The sequence below is a fragment of the Dendroctonus ponderosae genome, unplaced genomic scaffold (assembly GCF_020466585.1).
Source record: "Dendroctonus ponderosae isolate FM_Combo_2020 unplaced genomic scaffold, Dpon_F_20191213v2 Dpon_F_20191213_1, whole genome shotgun sequence".
NCBI lineage: Eukaryota > Metazoa > Arthropoda > Insecta > Coleoptera > Curculionidae > Dendroctonus > Dendroctonus ponderosae.
Window position 1 is genome coordinate 63,538,290 of NW_026017110.1, and position 22,396 is coordinate 63,560,685.

The 22,396-nt window shown below is 32.9% G+C and overlaps 2 protein-coding genes across 4 annotated transcripts; one reads left to right on the forward strand and one right to left on the reverse strand.

Moving 5' to 3' along the window:
* Positions 1-1,915: 1,915 nt before the first annotated feature.
* On the forward strand, positions 1,916-12,645 carry LOC109541166 (bone morphogenetic protein 2). 2 transcript variants are annotated; one of them, XM_019909939.2, is made up of 4 exons: positions 1,916-2,719; positions 3,079-3,975; positions 6,031-6,133; positions 9,111-12,645. In XM_019909939.2, the coding sequence occupies exons 2-4, from the start codon at positions 3,844-3,846 to the stop codon at positions 9,893-9,895; spliced, it is 1,020 nt and encodes a 339-aa protein (XP_019765498.1). In that variant the 5' UTR covers positions 1,916-2,719; positions 3,079-3,843; the 3' UTR covers positions 9,896-12,645. The 2 variants fall into 2 exon arrangements, with proteins under 2 accessions (XP_019765498.1, XP_019765499.1); XM_019909940.2 differs by having other exon boundaries at positions 1,916-3,975.
* A 1,340-nt stretch (positions 12,646-13,985) lies between these two features.
* On the reverse strand, positions 13,986-22,396 carry LOC109541154. 2 transcript variants are annotated; one of them, XR_002172282.2, is made up of 8 exons: positions 21,924-22,340; positions 18,281-18,426; positions 17,636-17,752; positions 17,346-17,547; positions 17,189-17,295; positions 16,677-16,920; positions 16,444-16,559; positions 13,986-16,208 (listed from the first exon to the last, which is right to left on the reverse strand). XR_002172282.2 is itself a non-coding variant. In XM_019909922.2 (7 exons), exons 1-7 carry the CDS (start codon positions 21,924-21,926, stop codon positions 16,533-16,535), a joined length of 846 nt encoding a protein of 281 aa, XP_019765481.1. In that variant the 5' UTR covers positions 21,927-22,396; the 3' UTR covers positions 13,986-16,532. The 2 variants fall into 2 exon arrangements, 1 of the variants encoding a protein (XP_019765481.1); XM_019909922.2 differs by having other exon boundaries at positions 13,986-16,559; positions 21,924-22,396.

Genomic DNA, 22,396 nt, shown 5'->3' on the forward strand with positions numbered 1-22,396 from the left:
TTGTACGTTGACGGGGTCAAAAGTTCTTTAATTTTGTCTTCGTAGTTCAGTGAAGACATGACCACAGTTGCATTGCCCTTATCAGCTGGCAACACGACAATCTCCTTATCCTCATTCAGCGTTTTCAGGGCTTTTCTTTCACTGAGAGTGAGGTTGCTCTTCGGAGGCTTTGAGCGTGGTAAAATTCTTGAAGTCTCGGCCCTTATCTGTTCTGCGGTTTGAATGGGCAGCGAACGTATGCCAAGCAAGTTCCGCAGCAATCTCGTTTCCTTTGTTCCTGTTCGTACCAGTTGCCCAAGTGAGTCTTACTCTGTTTGAGCTCCCGGCCAAGGTTGTAAGTTCTTTTACACAATCTAGCACACATTGTGACATGATTGTGTACGATTCTAATGCCTTTATTGTGGCTTCATCTCCGGTTACGATGGTAATGTGCTTACGTGTGTAGGCTCTTTCCTTCATTTTCCGGGCGCAATTTGTTATTGCTAGGATGCTTGCTTGGAAAGCTGTCGTAGTTCTACCCAGGTTTAAGGTGATCCTTTCCCCAGTTCTTCCTCTTTCGACTATACCAGCGCCTGTGCCCGACGCCCTCCGTGTACCATATGGAGTCCCCTGTGATGGCTGATGGAGTCTCTCCACCATCTCGTCCCTCATTTAGAACATATGTTCTAAGAGGTACCGAGATGCTTAGAGTTTTGGTCCCATGGGTTCGACTGTATTCAATTTTCTGAAGATCGCACTGTATCCCAAATCTGTCGCTTTCCTGAGGACATCGTCACCCATACGGTAAGCGCTTCTTAGGGCCTCAGCTTCAATGGATAAATGCAACGGCTCCAGCCCCAGTTATTCCCAGAGACGCCAGCCTGTGAACGTTGTTCAGGGACTGTCGATATGTGCTGATTTTGTGCGTTTGCAGGTCCATAAAGCATTATCTATCATAGCTAGCGGCGGATCCAGATTTCAAGCCAGGGGGGGGTTATATAGTAGAAGTTCAGTCTTTTGTTGTCTATGAAATTAGAAAAAATACCGTTAATCTATATAGACCCAGCACAAGGGGGGTCATAAACCCCTCCTGGATCCCCCCTTGTGCACAGCCCCTAAATTTAAATATAATCACTGAATGAATGAATATAATAAAGTAAGTACCTCTATGCGATAACGTAACCTTATTTTATTCCTCATTGTTCGTCTTCAAAAAGAAATTGAACTTAGCTGTAAGTGTTCAAGTAGAACCACAGCCTATGGTTATGTCGTAAAGCGAATTTCATTTCAAATAAAGCCTTTTTTTATACGGAATGATAAAATGCATCTTTTAAATTGGTTGCATTTAAGTTTTACTATAAAAGCGGCAGTTTGAATATTGTCATGAAATTAGTCATCCTAGGAATAAAAATACCATCTATTAGGTAGCCAAGCATTGGGAGAAACGTAAACCCTAAAAGACTTCCGAGAAAATTGCTTACAAATATTGTTAGACCCGAATGAGTCAGAGGCTCTATTATTTTATTAACCGTGTACCTAGGAATAAATATGGCGCATACATTCCAGAAAATGTGTAGCTCTGGTGAATAATAAAGTGAATTTAGCTCAAAGAAAAGAAAAGTAATCAATAAAATAATTTACGGCAATATTTCTGCGAATTTGGAGCGAATACTAGGGCAAAATTATTATAATGGTGTCTATAAGTTGCTATTATAAACCCGTTTGACAACTAGGTGCTCTTACTGAAACATTTAATTTTTTTCAAATATTTTTGAGCTTATTAAGTGATTTATTGAAAACATACATATTTGAGTCTAAGCAATTTCAAGATAAATTTCGTTTAATAAATTTCAAGATTTTCTAGTTGTATATAGTTGTATGTAATATGTATTAGAAGTACCTTGGCGATAAAATGATTTTTCAGCATAAAAGTGTTCAAATTCAAACCCATATGAATTTTCTGCTGGATTCCATATATTAGTAATATGGGAATCATATAACAGTTCAGCATTTGGTAGGTATGTTGGTTATACACCTTTGCACAATTAATAAAAAACGGTTACCTAGTGTTTTAGATCGACGTCTCTGCTAAATAAACCGTAAGTCTCACAAATTATCATCACACGATTTTGAAGCATGACGTAGATATTCGAAAAAGATGTGTGTACTTTCTAAATTGACGAGTTTTCCTTACTTATATACGCAACGCGGATTAGTCAGCATTTAGATATTCTAAAAAAATCATAAAATGCGATAATTTATGAACTGAGAAGGGATACAAATATATGTAAGTATGACCGGATAGAGAATAAAGCAAACGCTTACCCTGCTTAAATGTTGGAAATTCCGAGTAGATAGATTGTGACGTCATCAAACACGAATGTTACTTTTACTTAATACGTTCACGTAATAACTAACAGTAGATTTAATCTTAAGAAGTAAGATCTTTAATCATTCTACAGCATTAGAATGATTTCGTGAATCCGTCAGCTTTCAAGCTTCAAAAACCTCGGAGTATATCGGTAATGTTATGTTATGTTAGTTAAAGCCCACAAAATCTATAAAAATCTGTGTTTTTCGTTTGTAATTAAAGTACTCGTATATATGCTTGTCAAGCGGTGTTGTCCATTTGTGTTCCTAGTGGATGTTTGGCAGTACCTATCCTACCTATCATTTACAAGATACATTTGCTAGATTCAAACAAATGTATATTTTGGCACAGCAATCTGGCTCTTGCTGAGTAGGTACTTTCCTGAATGTATATTATTCTATATTGTTTTCATTTATTACATGACAAACATTTTTGTTAAAGCGATTACAAATAATGTGTGCTTAATTGCGGGTAATTCAAGATGTGTTTTCCGTATTCGATTACGAGATTTTCTATCAAATAAAATGTGTTAGTTAACATACATAAGAATAATGAAAATAAGTGTTGAGAATCTTATTAATTTTTGAATAGTCTAGCTATTGAATAGAAGTCATACGTATATAGAACTATGTACCTATACACATATAAATGTTTATATTATGTTTTTTAGTTTTTCATATCAGCGCTTAGTTTAACAATACCTAATATATAACTGGTATCTGTTTTAGATGGTGAACCAAAGTGACCCAACTCCAAAGAAGTTTGATATAGAAAGCTACATGTTTGGGGGGAAGAAAAATAAGGCTTAATAATGTTTCCTATATCTATAGACTTTTAGGAAGAGGGAATTACATTTTTCGAAACTATCTGGTGTGATTCATGCAGGATATCAATTATGAATAACGATTTAAGCGGCAACGAATTTCCTTTCGTTTTCCAACCGTTGATAAATATAGGAGTCTAACTTTATATCGAACATAAGTGGGACGAAGGGGTCGAAATTGGGAAAAAGTCGCAACGTCATTATCGGCAATATTGCATACTTTAAGCGCTTAAGCGCAACTAATGCTGCCAATATCTCAGTTGAAAAGCATAAAAATTTTGCACCTTTGTACTTAAATCTTAACTATTTCTTATGAAAAGGAAGTTGTACATATGTGAGGGTTCTTCTCGACAAAGCGGGGCGGACTGGAGCGGAGTTATAAGGAAAACATGGTAGGGGTGACCATTTTCCGATGTCCTAAAACAGAGCATTTTAGAACACATCGGAAAATGGTCACTGATAATGGATGCAATAATAGTGCAAGAGCGGAAAGTCGGCGTACGGCCACCCAATCCCCCTTCCCAATCGCGGAATATAAAAGTTGGAGCGCGTGTTTTGGATGAAAAGTTGCGTCGCGTTGGTTAGCAGAGTAGGTATTGCCGCTACTGAACAAGTGCATGTGCATTCTCAAATATTTAAGAGTCAATGACGGCTACCACCTCCCCCGGCTATGGGCTACTATTTTGGGTCCAAAAAAGCAGCATGGACATTTTTTGTGATAGTGTATACTAGTGTGAGCGCTGCTACCCCAACTAATACATTGCTGACCGACCTCGGACTTGTTCTTCCTGATAATGCTAAGGTACCTTTTGTAGCAAGAACCCTTTTAGTCTAACCAAAGCGATATCATCTCATATCAGCTATCAGCGAATGCGATGCAAAGCTTATTTAGTGTTTATATAGTAGTCCACTCAGTCCGCTCAAAATTTGAATGTCAATTTCTTGAATTATTTTCTTCCAAACTATTTAAATACCATAATACAGGCGTATATTAACTTTTATATTTACTTATTAGAAGCAATTTACTAATTGCTTATTTGTTTTCTCAAATTCTGATTATGGGATGATAATGAAGTACATTTATAAATGATTGTATTATGCAACAAAAACAAACTAACAATTAATTTATAGTAGGTATTTTCAAATATTCAATATATATATTCAATATATTTGTTCCAACTCACCTACTGCTACTACCCCTTTTCTTGGAGAACAATTTGCAACGGTTCGATTGCTGTTTAGCTGTCTGGCCGTTGCGAGCAACTGTTCTATTTATGTTTACATGTTTATAATATTATAACCAGTTTATATAAAGTTGTAATATTATGACCATATCTTGTTAGGAATGAGATTTCCTTTCTTTGTTAATTCTAACCGTCTTAGACGGAATTTCCTGTCTTAGGGAATTCCAAGATACGACTGGCTGAGCATCAACGCAACGTGTAAAACACCCCTGTAATTATCTTTGCTAATTTGATAATGATACTAAATGTATTCTAGCTGATCGCAAGATTATTTATATGTCATGTTTATTAACAGAGAGAGTAGGGGAGTAGAATAGGTACAGAATTTTAATATCTATAAATGTTTAGATTTTAAATTTACTGAATGCTCAACAAAAGTGACATTATATTGTTTTACTTCTGTTTATAAGCGATGTTTCTTTTCGATTTATATCAATACGCGCTGAAACGATTTAATCAAAGTAGGACATTAGCAAGGATAGAAAGATTAAAGCATCAAGTACCCATGTTACGCTTGAAACAATGTCATTGTCAAAGTAAAATTAAAAGTTAAAGACTGTTCGTTAAAAATTACAAAAATATATGAAAAACTATGCACTGACAACACTTGATATGTAATGGGAAAATCTTGGATATAATTTAACAAATTTAGTTTAATACATAACAATTTCAAATGTCTACGCCACTGTGAAAAACGAGTTATAAGTATCAGATTTCAATTAAGCAACTTATCGACTGTATTAACCTTTGCTAAATTATTCATAGTGAATTTACTTAATTCTTAATTTTAGTATTATACGTAAAAGTTACACCCAATCAATACCAGCGGAATTACCCAGATAATATGTCAGTACGACTCAGTACCTACACGCGTTGGAACAATAAACATGAATTAATTTTTTGCAGTACTTAAATAATTTCCTCTAAATCCCGATTTATCTAGTGACGTAGAATTATGCACATTCACATTAGTTGTACTGTTTTGCCTCAATTATTACTACCATGTCCAAATGCTGAGCCCCGTAGCGCCGAACGCTGCCCAAATCACTAGCCCAAATCACAAAAGTGTGTAGAAGCCCAAATCACAGAAGACCTTTATCAGCCAATAGAAAAAAAAATTATATATTACTTTTGTTATTATTTGTAATATACTTACTGTAAGTACGTAATAAAATTCAGTTGATATTTTCTGTGCAGAGGTACGAACGCTCAATTAACATATTCATATTGTTATATGTATTGGATATTTACATGCATTAGCCAATCATTAAGGAATGGTTAAAATTACTTTAAATAGATTATCAATAAGTCCGATTTGACATGGTAGTTGAAGAACGAAAATAGAAACGGGATCACCGGCTTGAGCAATGCCGCAGTTCTCATATCCAAACAAACTTTTAATTTTAATTCATATTGTAACATGAAAAATAGATTGATTCCAACCAGATTCCTTTGTTGTATACTGGCATTTCTCATTCACTGAACTTGCGTCGGAATATATGCGTTCAATTCATATGAAACTATTTTGAAGGAGAGGACTTGAAATGCGTTTTTTCACTCACGAAAGAAGATGTATACTTATATGTAAGATTAATGATTATTTTCAATTCCAGATTAACATAAGTCTGGAAGAATATACCACCATGGTCAAAAAATATCTAAGTAAAAAGAACGACACTTTTGAGCCTGTTCCAGATTTGCGTGTGTATAAATTGGGTAAGTTGATGATTGGGACCTTAGATTCCATTGCGGCAATTCAGCTAAATAAATCAATTCAGTTACCGATACGTATTCTCATAAGTATAGAATAAACTTAACGTTGGTTCTTTACAGCGGCGTAGCAAGGAGTGGGCAAGGGGGGGCATCATGCCCTGGGCACAAAGGGGCGCCAAATGGTCGGCAAAACAAAAAATGTCTAGGTCGAATTAATTCGAATGAGGGTGGGGGGGGGTGCGCTTTGTGCCCCGCGTATTGTGCCCCGAGCGCGAGTTAAGCTTGCTACGGCACTGGTTCTTTACTATATTGACTTTGCTTAGGTCACACGTCTAACAAAATTAACCTTTTTGTTACTTATCATTTGCATGAAACAGTCCAGTATTCCAAGTAATTTTAACAAATAATTACTAACTCACTGTATTGGCTTATCCCTAGAGTGAAAATGACACATTTCGCCCAAAGGCAAAGCCACATCTTCGATATTTGATTCACTTTATTGATTGACATTATGAAATAATTTATTTTAAATTAAGTATGATCACATATAACACCTGTGCTTGTAAATATTAATTGAACCATCAGCTTGCAGAAGAAATGATTTACCGGATACCTTCCGCATCTGTCAAATTTTGTATATCTCAATTTTAGTGGTTAATAATGTAAATTTAACCATTCTTAGGTAACATTGAAAATGTATTCATATTGGTCATTAAATCGGTTGGAAAGTTGGAAAATTAAGTTCAAGTTTAGACAGTTTCGTCTTTCGAAAGTTAATTTCATTAAACGATCACTGAGTGAGTGAGTATTAACAATATAGCAAACATTAATTTTAATTAGAAGTTAAATCCAATTTGAATCAATTATTCTTTTACTTTTAACGACGTTCAATTCTGAGCCAGCAACCCTGTCTTTAAATAAAATGGCAAAGTACAACAAGTGTTAATTCAGTCAGCGAGTAAAAAATGAATATGTATCACTCACCTAAAAATAGTGTAAAATTCCGGTTTGCTTAAAATTTCTTTACGCTCAGACCGATATCCGTATTGTAGCACTTTGATGTTGAAAAAAAATGGCCGTGATCTCGATAATATCTCTGTGGTGATTGAAGATCCGGATATACCAGTCTTGTGGGGAATTTGAAGCTATTTGTCTAATATATTATGTCATCTGTACCAATTTACCAATACAAATTTTCCTAGTCAAAGTCTCATTTATTACTCAACCACCGAGTAAGTACCATACCTTTTTAACTGCTTCTTAAACTATCCTTAAATTCATATTCGACGCACTTTTTTTCATTTTAAGCAAATTTATACTCGATAATTAAACAATATTGCATTATATCCGAATATAAAATAGAATTTGAATACATTTAACATATGCGAAAGTGGAAACAGTATGGTAATAATTGTTTAAATATACTTCATCATATTTAAAGTGCATGAACATCCCCCATAAAAAGATTGCAATGAACAATCTAAAATGCTTCTATTATTCCTTTTGAGATGTTATAAATGTGTATCTAAATGCTGCAAGAAAGTGAAGTATTAGTGCTTTCTTTTCCTTTTCAAATTCCGGCATTAAATATGTGTTTGTGCATGAGACGTTCGATTTTGACCCTATTTCGAATAGACTTCCAATGAGAGTTAAAGAATCTACACAAAGTGTAGTGTTCTATCTATCGTAAAACCAGCGTAAGCTAAAAATATGAATAAAATTTATAAATAGTCGCATAGTAGGTTTTCTCTTTCCTAATAATAAAATCGCCAACGCATTTATTTGATACAGAATTAGAACGATAACACTTTTATAATCTATTAGTTCAGAATTCCCAAGATTGTAAATATACAAAGCGTCCCACATCAATATAAACATTTTCTTTGAGTTTGTTAGTCAATTCATTCTTTTCAAATTACTGTTCCGCTTAAATTATTCGGGAATGTAGTTAGGTATCGATGTTCATTTTGCATACTCTCAAATTACTTTTATCCTTTATGGAAAAATTTCTTTTTAACTTTAACTGGAGAAAATTTAAATTTGATCATAAAATCTGAAAAATTTCACTTTTATTTGAAAAGTTTCAAAGTTGTTGTGTTGTGCACATAGAGGTACATCTATATATACATGTATGTATCTTTGTACAATTAAAATATCTAATGTTTTATGTTTAATGTGCTGCCTATGCTTAGTGGTATAATAAGATCAAGTAATTTAGTTTTTAAGTATGTATTTTAACGTTTAAAAATATTCGGTTGAAACGTTTTTACCACTTTTCACACTTTTTGAAATAAATGATATGGGGAGAGGGTCAACTTAGCAGAAAACACCCTGTACATTAATACTCTTATTTACCAGGAGTGAAAATGTAATGTTTTAGAAACTAAAGTATGTATGTGTCAATTAATAATTTGATTATAAAGTCAATAGTGTTTCGGTAATGTATTCTGGTATTTATGAGAATATTTTCCAAGAACTAAGTCATGACTCATCTAAGGTATCTAAATTTAACAATGTAGCAACTAGAAAAAATCGAAGGCATTTATTGAGATAAAAAAATTAAAACGCCAATGGAGCCAATTGGGAGGAAATACATAAATTCTTGGCACATTTACGTATGAGGATATTTGTTTTTTAATACCAAAGCTTAAAAGATAAAAAGCAATTTGAAACAATTTTTGAATCGTGTAAACATTATCTGAACTATTTTATTGATTTGTGAATCAGTGCTAAAATATTTTGAAGAATATAGGAATATAGGTACCGAAATGTGTCAGGATGATATTTATATCAGATCTATTAGGTATTTAGCTTATGTGAAAAAAGTGAAAATAGGCTTCTGTGTCCTAATAAACAAAATAATTACATTTGTATATTCTGCATTTGTATACTCTGCTTGATCAAATAATGTATCATGCAGATGTAATTAAATGGCAATTAAGAGAGTGTTAGTTAAGCACCACAATTTCTTTGGTTTCAGATACTTTTTTGAAACAAGGCACAAAGAGGCGACCACTGAAAATGGCATTTCCAGTACCATTGTCTTCAGGCGTTATCGAAAGCGCTGCTTTGCGTTTACTAGTGCCTCCTCAACACAGCAACTCTGATATTGTCAAAATTCATGTCAGTCAAATATTGGGAGCCAGAAGAACACGACTATTAGGGGAGGAGACGTTATATCTTTCGCGAAACTTAACTAAATGGTGCGAAGTAGACGTGACAACAGCAGTTGCTTCATGGTTAAGTGGACATAGAAACTTAGGCTTAGAAATTATGTGTATAGGTTGTAATAATAATTTAATTCCTAAAGAAGCTGCAATAACGGCTTTAATTCACAAATCACATAGAAGAATAAAGAGATCTTTAAGTAAAGGTATAACGGATTGTAGTACAAGGCACCATAATGGGAAAGGCAAAAAAAAATGTTGTAGACATGAAATGAATGTGACATTTACAAAGTTGGGATTTAGAGAGATGAAGAATATAATTGAGCCCAAGGCTTTTGAAGCAGGCTACTGTCAAGGCTTGTGCCCTCCAAATTATAATTTAGCTACGAATCATTCTCGAATTCAAGGACTGATGCACCAACTTGACAAAAGGAATGCCAAGTTACTTAAACATAGAACTGAATTAGTGCCTAAAACTTGTTGTGCTCCTTCCAAGTTAGGCGACTTGGAAATACTAATAGTGGATAGCGAAGACTCTACTAAATTAAAAATGGAGACATGGCAAAATATGCGGGTCTTAGAGTGTGCATGTTCCTGAATTAATCTGCATTTCTCATTTTATTGTTTTATTGCAGTTTGAGAACCAAGAAGAAACCTTTATCAAGAGTCGACTGCTACATATAAAGTAGTTTATTTAAGGTACCTATTTAATACTCTAAATTAAGCTGCTTTTTAAATCAGTTATAAAATTACCAATTTTAATTTATCTAAAGCGGTAGTAAAGTTAAACTTGTACTTAGAACTGATAATGGTAAGTAGTATAGTAACATATATTTATTCTGTGTTTTGCGTAGCCAATGCGCCCATCTACACAAATGTTTCGAGATTCGAGTTACCACAGTATTATTTGCTATTTAAAAAACGAGCATTTTTCGAGTATCAGCTTTTTTTCTGCCTATAATAATTTATGTATACCTACACCAATTCTCTTTTCAGTCGACAAATAATTTTTTTTTATTGACTTGTGTATATTTATTTATATAGGGTGTCCTAACATTACAAACATAAATAGCGGCCAGTGAGACAATACAAACATTAATTGTACACTTATTGTTTCGAGCATATTTATTGCAAAAATGTATTATAGAATAATGTAAATGTTAATTGAATCAAAATTTACGAGTTTAGTTTGCAAACTCATAAATCTAAATAAAATTATTTCTTATCAGACCCAATTTTCCTTCTGAGGAAATTTCTTTTCGAGTGTAACTAGGATAATAATATTGAATTTTTTGAAAAATTAAGATCAGAACTAGTGACATTCTTTATTTTTTGCTAAATCACATGTCGATGATGAATCGTGTCGCTATATTCTGATATCCTATTATATAAAAACACACTTTTGTATAACTTTTAACATTACCGACATAAGCAACCTTATAGGGGCAATCCGCGAAATGTGATATAAATTAATTATTCCTTATTTAATGGTGTGAAATATAGAAATCTTCTGACTTCTGACTGTCACAAAAGTGTGATACTTTTAACAAGTTTGGAAATAAATACTACCAACAATACTCGTACACATGTGCACTTCGAATAGATACTCACATTAGGTAAATGTTTTATTCTTTCTGACTAATCGAATAGTTTGAACATATGATAAATTTCCCATTATATATAGTTTTATGTCCATATCAGATGTTATTATGCCAACTAGTATATGTTATAGAATATTAGGAACAAATGTGATTGTGAACTGCTTTGTTTGCGTGTCTTATGTCGAGAATAATTTTGGTTGGTTCAATTAAATACACTTGAAGTAAATCTTCTCAAATGAAATCAAATGAAGATAAGAAAATATATAGTAGATTGAGAGAAGGAGAATTATTTATGTGAAGAATGTTTTCGAATTGTATAATTTTTAAGGTTTTAGGTCTTCAGTATGTAGGGTAAAATTCTAACATGTAGGTCAACGTTTATGATTCATTTACAACCCTGTATTGAGTTTTCAAATTGCATTAAAATTCAATAACCATTAGAGCTCTTATTTAATTACTTAATTAAAATAATAAAGTATTAATAGATCTGTAAGTTATTTATTAATTTATTCAATCTTAAACAGTATTAAAGGTAGATTTTAGCTAATATAACATTTAAGCGCCTAGCATCACTATGTCATAGTTATTCAAAATATTAACAAGGTAGTTAACATAAAAGTATATAAAATGTAAGTCAAGAAAATGACTTCTTTAACGAGGTGAACCTCAACAAGCAATATTGGCTAGTTTTTTAGTTAACACATAATATATGAAATGAAGCAATTCATAATAATCTAATTCTAAAAATATGTACGTTTCTAAATTCAAAATTGTATATTCGGGCTCTGCCTATCCAGTGTGGCATCTCGAATATTTTTCTCTTTTCATCACGCTACCAGAAACATTACATTACAATAACTATATTCTGTGATATAAAAAGTGACTACATTCCGAGATGTATCGCAGAATTTCCTGGATTCTTGATTAGACATGCGTCACATTGTAGAAAAAGTTTGCTAAATATTTTGAAACACTATGTATGTCTTTTTTGGCCATTTTCATTGCTTGATTTGACATAATTTAAAGTGTAAATTTGTACGGCTGTTTGCCAATATATAGTCAATATATCTATGTATATGTATATATTAATGACAGTATGTAGATACCTATAAAGCAGATAATTTTTATTTATAGAAATGTAGAAAGAAAGTTACATTTATACGTTTGTCTGCTCACTTTTCTAGAACAAGTCCTTTTGTACATATGTATGTATTTTTAAGTTTTTTTTTCTATTGTAATAAAAATATTTTTGAGGCTTTTACGAATTTTAGTTGTAGCCCGTTCATTTTCAATAATAATGATCATAAATAAGATTTGTAAATTAAAGTAATGTGAAAAAAAATCCGAATAACAATTTATTTTGTAATTCAAACAATTTATTCAGTAAAAGAATTGTGACACAAGATTATACCTACCGATTTTAGGTAGATCCTACAAAAAAGTCGAAGTCGATCGTTCATCTAACCATTTTCACCACCAGTCATCAGTCACGGAGTCTCCACTAGATAAGTTTTTCATAATAGAAATGATAACTTAATAAAAAAATATATTCGAATGAAGAACGTGGGGAATTTTATATAAGGTAGAGAGTCGTGTGAAGGACATATATATTGAAAAAAAAACAGCTATAATTTCTTGCTTTCCTAACTAATTTATTTTTTAGACAGAAGTTAGACATATACAAACATTTTACATATAAAATACCTAATGTGTTATTTGATATTTCGAATAAAGATTTTGAATATTACTTTTAACACTTCTTCCAATTGTATAGTAGATCAGATATTGTCAGTAATTTCACCATCACAGAAATAAATACAGTTCGACCGAACCGATGAGTTGAAGAGCGATATTGGGGTTACAATATTATGCATGGGAGCTTTATACCAAACTAGATAACTACATCACTAACTGCATGTATTGCATTCAACGTTTTATATATATTATTGAAACAATAGTGATTTGAATGATGAAGTAGAATTTAAATGATGTAACATTAAAATTTGAGCACGAAGATCGAGTATCTGTTTCATGAAGTTACTCTGCACCTGCACCTTGAAATTAGCAGACACCTCCTTTCATTTACACTACCCTGTTAAATGGTGCTTGTAAAATAGATTTTTACAAAATATCCCTTCCATACTACCGACATTTTTGTTCGGTTCTCTTATACAGATAAATAGCAATAGAAGATGTTAGTTGTCTAGCTTGAATATAAAACAACATAAATAATATATGTATCTGGAGCTGGAAGGTTGGGAACTTACGGCTCTATTATCTGTTACAATACAGCAGAGGTTCCCAAACTGTGTTCCGCAGCACCTGAACTAGTGTTCCGTGAAAACATTTGCTTGACATTTCATAAGTGTTCCGTTCAAATTTCTGAATGTGAACAGTGTTCCGTTATGGAAAAAGTTTGGGAAACCCTGCAATACAGAATGCTTCATTTTTGCATCGTACACAATTATTGACTATAAATATTATTGTCTTTATTTTAGATAATATTAAATTGGGCAATCATCTTTTGACATTTGATTATATTTTTGGAGGACATAAATAGCAAAAGGTGCAACTCATCTGTCTCGATGCAAGTGTTGCAATAAGCGAATAATGCATTTCAATTTACATTTCTGGATTGAAAGGCGAAATTGAAATTCAAATTGAAAAACGAAAAACACAGCAATTTAATTGTAGTAAATGTAAAAAATGAAACATATGTTATACTTATAAATACTTACAATGCAGATTTACTAGGTAAATCTCTTCAAGCTAAATCTACAAACCTAATCTTGAATAGATGATGTTTATTGTCTTCTCATCACACTGGTTTAAATATAAGAAAGTCATTTAAACTTTTACAATTTCCTCAGAGCCTATCCCGTTCTCCATGTATTTTATTATTCTTAAATAGCAAATAATGTTAAGGAGTTGTTTGTAATATAGATAAAATACAAATATATTTGTCTTACAAATTAGAATTACAATTTAAGCATCTTATATTATTGACATTCAGGTTGAATGTTTAATAAATATATATTTATATATATTGTCATGTCAAACGCTTTTTGGTATCAAAATATTTTTCAGTTTTATTGTCAGTAGTTCCCTTGGAACAACGTAGTGCAAGACTATAGTTCTGCTGAATATAATCAAGAATTACTTAATCAGGATCATATTTATAGAGACGCAAAATGTTTCATGAACAAGGACATGTTTGCAAATATAAATACCAGAATAAAATAATTTCGGTACTATCTATCAAATACATTACGTACCTATGTATTATTGTCTGCGTTAGCTCTCATATTAAAAAGTATTTCTACGGTTGTTGCGAATAAAGTGTGTATTAATGCAAGTCTTTCAGTAATTGAAAGTTAGTATTTAAAATACTAACGGAATGTGATCGTGGTCATTTTAATCGGAAACAATGTTTGCTTACTCCTTTGTAATTGTTAGCGTAAACCAAAATTACTATAGATGAGATATGTATACCTATATGACTTATTTATCGGTTTAGCCAAATAATAGAATAGGACCAAATTAAAGTGAAACATGCATGTAAACTACTTGTAAGGAATGAAGCTTCAAAAGGCAATGTTGTAGCAATTTTCCTATGGATATTTGCATCTAGTATAAAAATTTCAGATTCGTATTGTATATAAAAATACTGTGGTAATAACAACTTTGACGAACTGAAGGCGATTACGCCGACTTCGTATGTTCATCACGTGAAGAAAGATCTAGCGTTTATTTTTTGTCCTTTAGAAATAATGTGTAGGTACTGACTAAAATGTAGGAACACTGTTAATATAATCTAAATGCTATAATCAGCAACTGCTATAGAAGAAAGGTTTCAGCTCAATTCATTGCTACCCATTGACATAACATAACGACAAGACAAGAAATCAGACAAACAATTTCTCAACTATTTAAGACCGAAGACAGCTTTAGTGTATACATAATTTACCTAATAAGGTACGAAAAGGTGAATAGCAAATAATTATTCTATTGTATAAATATGTATGTAGGTAGGTAGGTATATAACAGTGTGTGTAAACTAGCAAATGAACTTTAATGTTTCACAAATAAGGATATTTTATAGAATAGTTTTAAATAAGTGAACGAAAATGGGGCACTCAAATATTTTTTCCAATTTTTCACTGATAGGTACTTATTACTTGGAAGATTGAAATCTAATTTGAATCAATTAACGGCTAGTTCAACATTTTAATTGCATTCGTCGAAACACAACATGAGCATTTGAGTTAAGTTAAAAAAGGATATAATAAAATAGACTAAAAATGTGATTTACAAACGATAGGAGGCAAGCTTGTTACATATTATGGGCTTTATTTGAATAGAGATAGATATAGATATACTTAAACATCGATAATAAGAAACAAGCAACTTTAATCAGCCAAATTACTAGATAAAATTAGAAATTTAAGACCGTTTCAAACGTAAAACTAATTTGTGGACTTTAAGAAGCGACGAGCAATATAATACGGAAAATATGCTTGGTAAATATTATCATAACAAATCTGAGTGCATTAATTTAAATCGGTGTACATTAAAAGACTGCTTACCCCACTTCTCATGCTGAAGAATGGAACCTTTACTTATAGAATCTTATGTTTCAACAACATATAGTACATACGAGTACATGGGAACTATACTGCCTTTTGTAATTCACGTTATTTAATCTGCGATCTCGTAACATTGAAAGTATTTATCTTCAACTAGTAATAAATTAGTTAAATGTAATGTGATGTGTATTAATCGATGGATGATATTTGGAGATATGCAGACATTGATATTGGGAGATACAAGATGTGTTTGGATATGTTTATAAATTACATTCAGCCTCAAAGCATATTAAAATCTATCTTAAAAATTACTGCTCATGTAGAAATGTTTTTAGAGTATGTATATAACATAATGAATTATAGCATCAGATGTTTTTAAGAATTTTAGCCTTTTCGTACATTTTCCTTGAGTTACATTTGAAAAATTGGGCTTCATCCATTAAAAATATACTAACTAGCAGTGTCATATTCAACAACCCAGAAAAACGACGAATCTATTTTTCATTGTTTATGTGTTTCATTTAGTGTTTCTTAATAATATTTTGTACTAGCAAGTAAAAATGTATGCTAGGCTGTTCTGCTGCTAAATGCTTTGCTATAATTTCATTTTTTCCGCCTCGTCCATTTGATGGAAGTTGGTATCTACTATTTGAACTGAAAGTTGTGTGTAAAATTACTGAAATCCATTCATGAATATTTCCTTTGTGTTGGACGAAACGATCATCTGTCGAGGAAACGTATTACACATGGAATAATTTGATAAACTCAAATGTCCAGCCATTCAACAAATGTTTTTAACATACTTCCATATTGATAGGTTATCCTTTGTGATTGACTTTAGCACTTAACTAGGGATTATAATTAAGGTAACACCAAACAACAAACGTGAATTCGATTTTTTTCTTGTAAAATGCGTAGGTATTGACTGATGCTACTCTAGTAGATGATTTGGAAATTACCTTTAATTTGACATTTTGTAATAGCGGACCATCCAATTGATTAACAATAGTACTTTTACCATAATACTGATGCGGCTTTACTTACGCACTTAAAGCATATATCCACCATATTCTTCCTGAAAACCAAATAACAGTTTAAACAACTTTCTCTCTCAGAATGTTTAGGCCATTTTTAAAAATACTTAGGGTATTATTTAAAATCGGTTAATCATCAACAAAAACCGTTTACTTACCGGAAAGAAGCTTGCATCAAAAAGGTTTGGACCATGAGAACGCATACGGGGGTGATCCCTGTTATAAATTGGCATTTCAGGGCTCATACGTTCTTTTGGTGCCAAAATATCAGGAAAAGTTATTATTCCAGTTCGGTCTTCGACTGGGATGGGCTCGTCTTCCTCAATCTCGGGCATATCAGATGAAAATAGAATTTCTTGAGGCTCGACCATGTGATATGAAAAATGATCAGTGGTGTATCGTCTGAAAATCAAAGGAATTTGCAATACTTTAATTATATGCGAATAGTTATTTGCTGTTAAACAGAATTGTTGTCATAAATTGTCGTAAATGTTTACCTACTTCGCTTGCCATGGAATTGTATTGCAAAATACCTACCTATAATTAATTTGAAATTGAAAAATCTCAATCTAATTAATTGATGGTAGATATCAGTAAAACTAGTATTTCGCATTCTAGAATATCATAATCACAAAGATTCGTCGAAATGGACAAATTATTTAGTGCTTACCCAGGTTGGTGTCGTCCAGTATCCTTCATGACTGCTGCCCTGGCAGCATTTTCTTCAACTAATCTTTGTTGCTGCAGTTCTCGAGCTCTTTCCGTCTTAATGAGTTCCTATGAGAATCCTTATCTGGTGGTTGCACTTCTTAAAATGAGGAACTTACCTTCAGGTGATCAAATGAGCCAGCTTGAGGAGGATAATTAGAGATAATATTTCCGCCACCTGGCAACCTAAATGAAGTAGCTGGTCGCCGTCTTGGTTGTGCTGTTTGGGGACCATATTGTAAATATGGCATTAGATATTCTGGGTTTATTTTATTTTTTGACGGAGCATACGAAATCTTGCCAAAGGCAACAGGTCTTCTCCTGGAAAATACAACTCTTGATTTGCTAACTTGTATACGAGTAGGGCAGGAATGATAGTCAATAGACGATACACAGTTGATATACTCACCCTGCAATACTTCTGGATGTAGCGTAATAATTTTGCCACACATTTTCAGCAAAAGGGTCCGGATACATTGGAAGCTCATTTGTCAGTTCCGCAGCACGTGATTGTCTTTTTGAAAACCTAATATTATTGATGCCGTTATTAATTTTAATCTAAATATGCTATGAGTTGTAGTTGTATGTAGTCAGTGTAACGCACTGAGCACCTGTAATCCGTATAAAATTCTTAACTAGAAAAGTAACAGAATCACTTGATGAATGCTTTCTTTAAGTTACGCAAACATTATATATGGTGTCCCACCGGGAACTACCGGGATCGATATATGGCATATGGCACTATAATTAGGAGCAATTGAGTAGTATACCGAATGTTTGTGTAACCGATATAGACAGCAGCTCATTGAGAAAAATTAACGCGATTATAAAATGTGTAATAAATCTAATCTTAGATGAGGATTTATTCAACGCGTTGAAGGATGCTTGATTTTCTCGCCAACTTTTTTACATGAAAAATTATTCCTTGGAAAAAAAACAATGACATGAACATGGCCGTATATCGACCAATGACGGATGTCTCTGAGATTAGGCGTATTTTTTTCGGAAAATAATGATATCAGTTATAGTAAATCTCAAGTAAATGCTTGTTTACCTCCACATTGCCTTTAGTTCTTCACATGTCGGTTCAGGCTGAATCCCTATTTTAGCGACTTCCCCGGAGTTTCTGTACCCCTTAGCACCAGGCAAACCTTGTACGAGAGAAACTATTGCCCAGTATATTAATAAGCTCACGAGCATCTACAATGAATTCAATTTAAAAAACCATATTAGGAATAGAATACGTCTAATAAATAGGTAATGGCAGAATACTTGGTCATTAACTCTACTCATCATCGAATAGTTAAATCATTTTTGAAGGTATACCTATATGTAAAGGTTAACGTTCGAAATGATGTTAATCTCCATATTACTCAGTTAATATCGAGGTAGGTAATGTCCGAATATAAAATTATTTTTGGTCTCAGCCGGAGATTAACCAGCTAACACTAAGGCCCTTTCTCGTAGCTCTTCGCGAGTGTCACGATGGCCGTAAGTAAACGTTTTCTTTGAGATTATCTATCTAGTGAATTTAAATCCGGCGATCGAGGCGGTCACAAAATAGGTTCTTGACGTCCAATTCATCTACGAGGCAAAATGTTTTTAGGTGTTCTTTTACAACCAATACATATCCCTTGGGTGCCCTATTTTTTTTTCTTTGACGCAGAAAAGTCTTCAAATAATACTGCCAGCTGATTTTGCAAGCGATGCAAATTATTTCCTGATTATCCCTGTCCAAACGTTCACTTTAAACTGATGTTCAAAATTATTTTCACTGAAGGCCTGTGGATTCTCGTTGACCCCACTTGGAAAGTTACGAATGTTGGAAGTATCACCAAGTTTGCATGAAGAATCATGAGAAATGGGTTAAAAAAATGGTTTGGAAAAAAATTGGAAACCACCTTAGGTAGCCAGCGCTGGATCTAGGGAGAGGCTACGGGGGCTATAGCCCCGAGCCTCGGTAAGATCTAATATAAAATCGAGTAAAAAAATCGGATTGTGATATTGGACCTTTTTTTTAGAAAAGGGCCTCTGCATGGATCGTAGCCCCAGGCCCTACCACAGGTTAATCCGGCCCTATATAGGTAGCCTTTTTATCAGCATATGTTTCTCCTAATCGCGTCTTAAGGACAAGGCTCAGTGAGAAATTCTAAAATATTGATGACGTCAGACAATGTAGGTCAGTTTTTTGCCCGTAAAGAATCTTTAACATCAGTTTGTTGTAGATCACTTTGATTTAATTAACGCATTAAACCGTAGTGAACTTTTGCAGCCTCATGAAGAAGTAATAAATATGGTCATATTAAGTTACATAATAAAAAAAAAGTTATTCAGGATTTTGAAGATACGTTTTTAGAAGCTTGTTCTAAACCGTCTTATTGACCAAGGACATCTTAGTCATTTTTTAAGGGATGTAGTAATCATTTCATTAAAAATATTGCGAATATTACTTTCAGCAATGTTTCCATTATACTTATTAACAATTAATGTGGTAATGTGGTAACTAATATTCATTTAGACAAAAACGCAAAACTACAAACTTTTGTCAAGTAAGTACCTAAGTAAGAACGAAGTCGAAACCAAAAACCAAAATCAACGACAATCCCGACTGAAAATCAATTTAATAACCCGGCTTTGAATTACTTTAAAATGTACTTTTCCTTGGAAAATTTATTTGTAACCTGAAATGACGATATGCGTAATAGTCCAGTCAGATTACACTACACTTGTGTTATTCTCGAGGTTAGCCGGTTAATTTCGGGATTAACTAAGTTCGAAGTTTAACCGTAAGAGATCGGATCACAAAGTCGTTTAGATTAGGACAAAGTTGCACATTTTGAAGTTTAACAAAACGTTTTTGTTTTTTATAACATTTTTTACTACTTCCCAAAATTTTCGAAGACAACTGAAATTTACTGAAATAATTCTCAGTCGGATAAATTAGGGCAAAGTTGCACATTTTCATGCTGAACCTGAATGGTGTTTTAAAATATGAGAAATTTTGTATTACTTCCAGAGAAAACCGAAATTTACTCAAACGCGTTTAATTTTGTTCCGAGCTTATGTGGAGGAGAATATTTAAAAATAATAGTCACATTATTAGGACGACTTTGAATTAATAATTATAATAAGAATATACTATCAGATCTGGAATTCAATGTTTCGTTTTAGACCCACCAAAAAAAATATTTTTTTTACAAATGGACTTGTACACGTTTGTCACAGGTTTATGAATTCTATGGATGCCGGTAATGTGACTGTACATTTTTTTTCAAATATTAGTCGTTATTATTGCAATATCATACATTAATTACAATTCTCAATTTTTTATATTTCAGAAAAGTTTTAGAATACGACGTCATAGTAGATGACTCAGCTATAGGCGAACAGAAAGAAGTGAAGAAAATACTCGACAATTTTTTTATTTTTCTTTGTTTACGTTCTATGAGGTTCTATACGTTCTGTCTGGTCAAAAATTTTCAAATAAAAAAAGCGTTCTGTTACACTTCAAAATATGCAACTTGGCCTAACTTAAACGACTAAGCCGTAAGACTTACGAGATATATTACGATGCTCTACGCCTCTACTTTGTAACACCCTGTATAAGTCATAACCAAATATGCAATCAAACAGACGGCCGATTTACCCGGCTTTTCTATCTTTTATACAGGAATAATTTTTAACAAGCGCAAACGATATTGGAAGCTGTTTGATTATTCGTGGATTTATTCTGATAAATTGCGAAAACAATATTGTGCTTTGTCAGTGTCACACTTCGCGATAAGCAAGCTGCCAGGCATACTTTCTGAGACTTTCCAATATTAATAATTAACATTTCAATTAAAAACACTTGACTTTCCAAACTCTTTATATTCAAAAATTAGATTTAATTATATGCTTGCTTTTGTTGCCTGCAACTTGTTGTAGGCACAAATTTGCCGATCTAGACTCATCGCAATTTATACCGCACAATAATTGCTACAATGCTACCATTAATTTGTATTAACCCTGTATAACCTGCATATCCATGTTTCAACCTGAGGTTTATTATTTTATATGATACCTAACTACAACGATATTAATCACTTTGTTAATTTATCACCAACGTTAATGAAGTCTGAGCAAATAGTAAACGACATGAAAAATAATTTTATTATTTACGAGACATCGCGAGACCAATGACGGGCATTTTGCGCACCCACCTAATACTCGTAAATGCGTGTAAGTTTAAAAGTAGGTACTTACGCTTTAAATTCGAATAAATAGCTGAATCTACTGTTTTGAGATCACATATTTTTTCCTTTTTTTTCCAGTAATACACATTATACATATCTACAGGGTAATACAATAATTCGAAGTATTCGAAAGGTGTAACCGTTGTTTTATTTGTTTTTCTTCTTTAATGTGAAACTATTGTAATTATAGTGTATACATACTGTACATTACATACTTTCAATCCCACTGACAGCATAGTCAAACGAACTAAAATCCACACTGAACAATTTTCCTAGATTTATGGCAAGAAGTGAGGCACATTAGGATTATTATTTATTAAATTAGACGAAACATATACATATAAGTATCTTGAAACCGATGTACGTATGTAGTTATGTTATTATGTGCGGTATGACGGTATATGTTGAATGCAAATGTATTTAAAAACATCAAAAAATTATGTGATAAAATTTCTGACTTACCATTTTGACGACGGCTCTTATTGGTAATAGTGCAGGGCAGTGCAAATAACAATTATCGGAAATTATGGAAAAATCCAATTAAAATTTCATCGTAAATGAAAGCAAATCACCAGAATACAATTTGAATTTATTTGTTCAACTTTAACTTGAAACTTTGAGAATGTTATTACCCTGAACTTACTCAATCAGTAAGACGTCAAAAACAGCAGGTCAAGACCAGTTGCATCATTCTCTAAAAGAGTCAGACAGCGTATAAGCTCTGATACTGATAAATACACAGGAATGTGTTTTTAGAGGCTGCTCTGGTTGTGTTTGGCGCAAGACTAATTCGCAGAAAGACGGAATGGGGCAGAGCCATACCCCCGGTTTTGCGCTGCGGAGTCTGCTCTTGGGGTTCCGCGTCTTTTCCTCTATAAGATGTAGCTCCTGAAAATGACGATTTCCTACAACTAATTGTTGGGCTCTTGTCATCC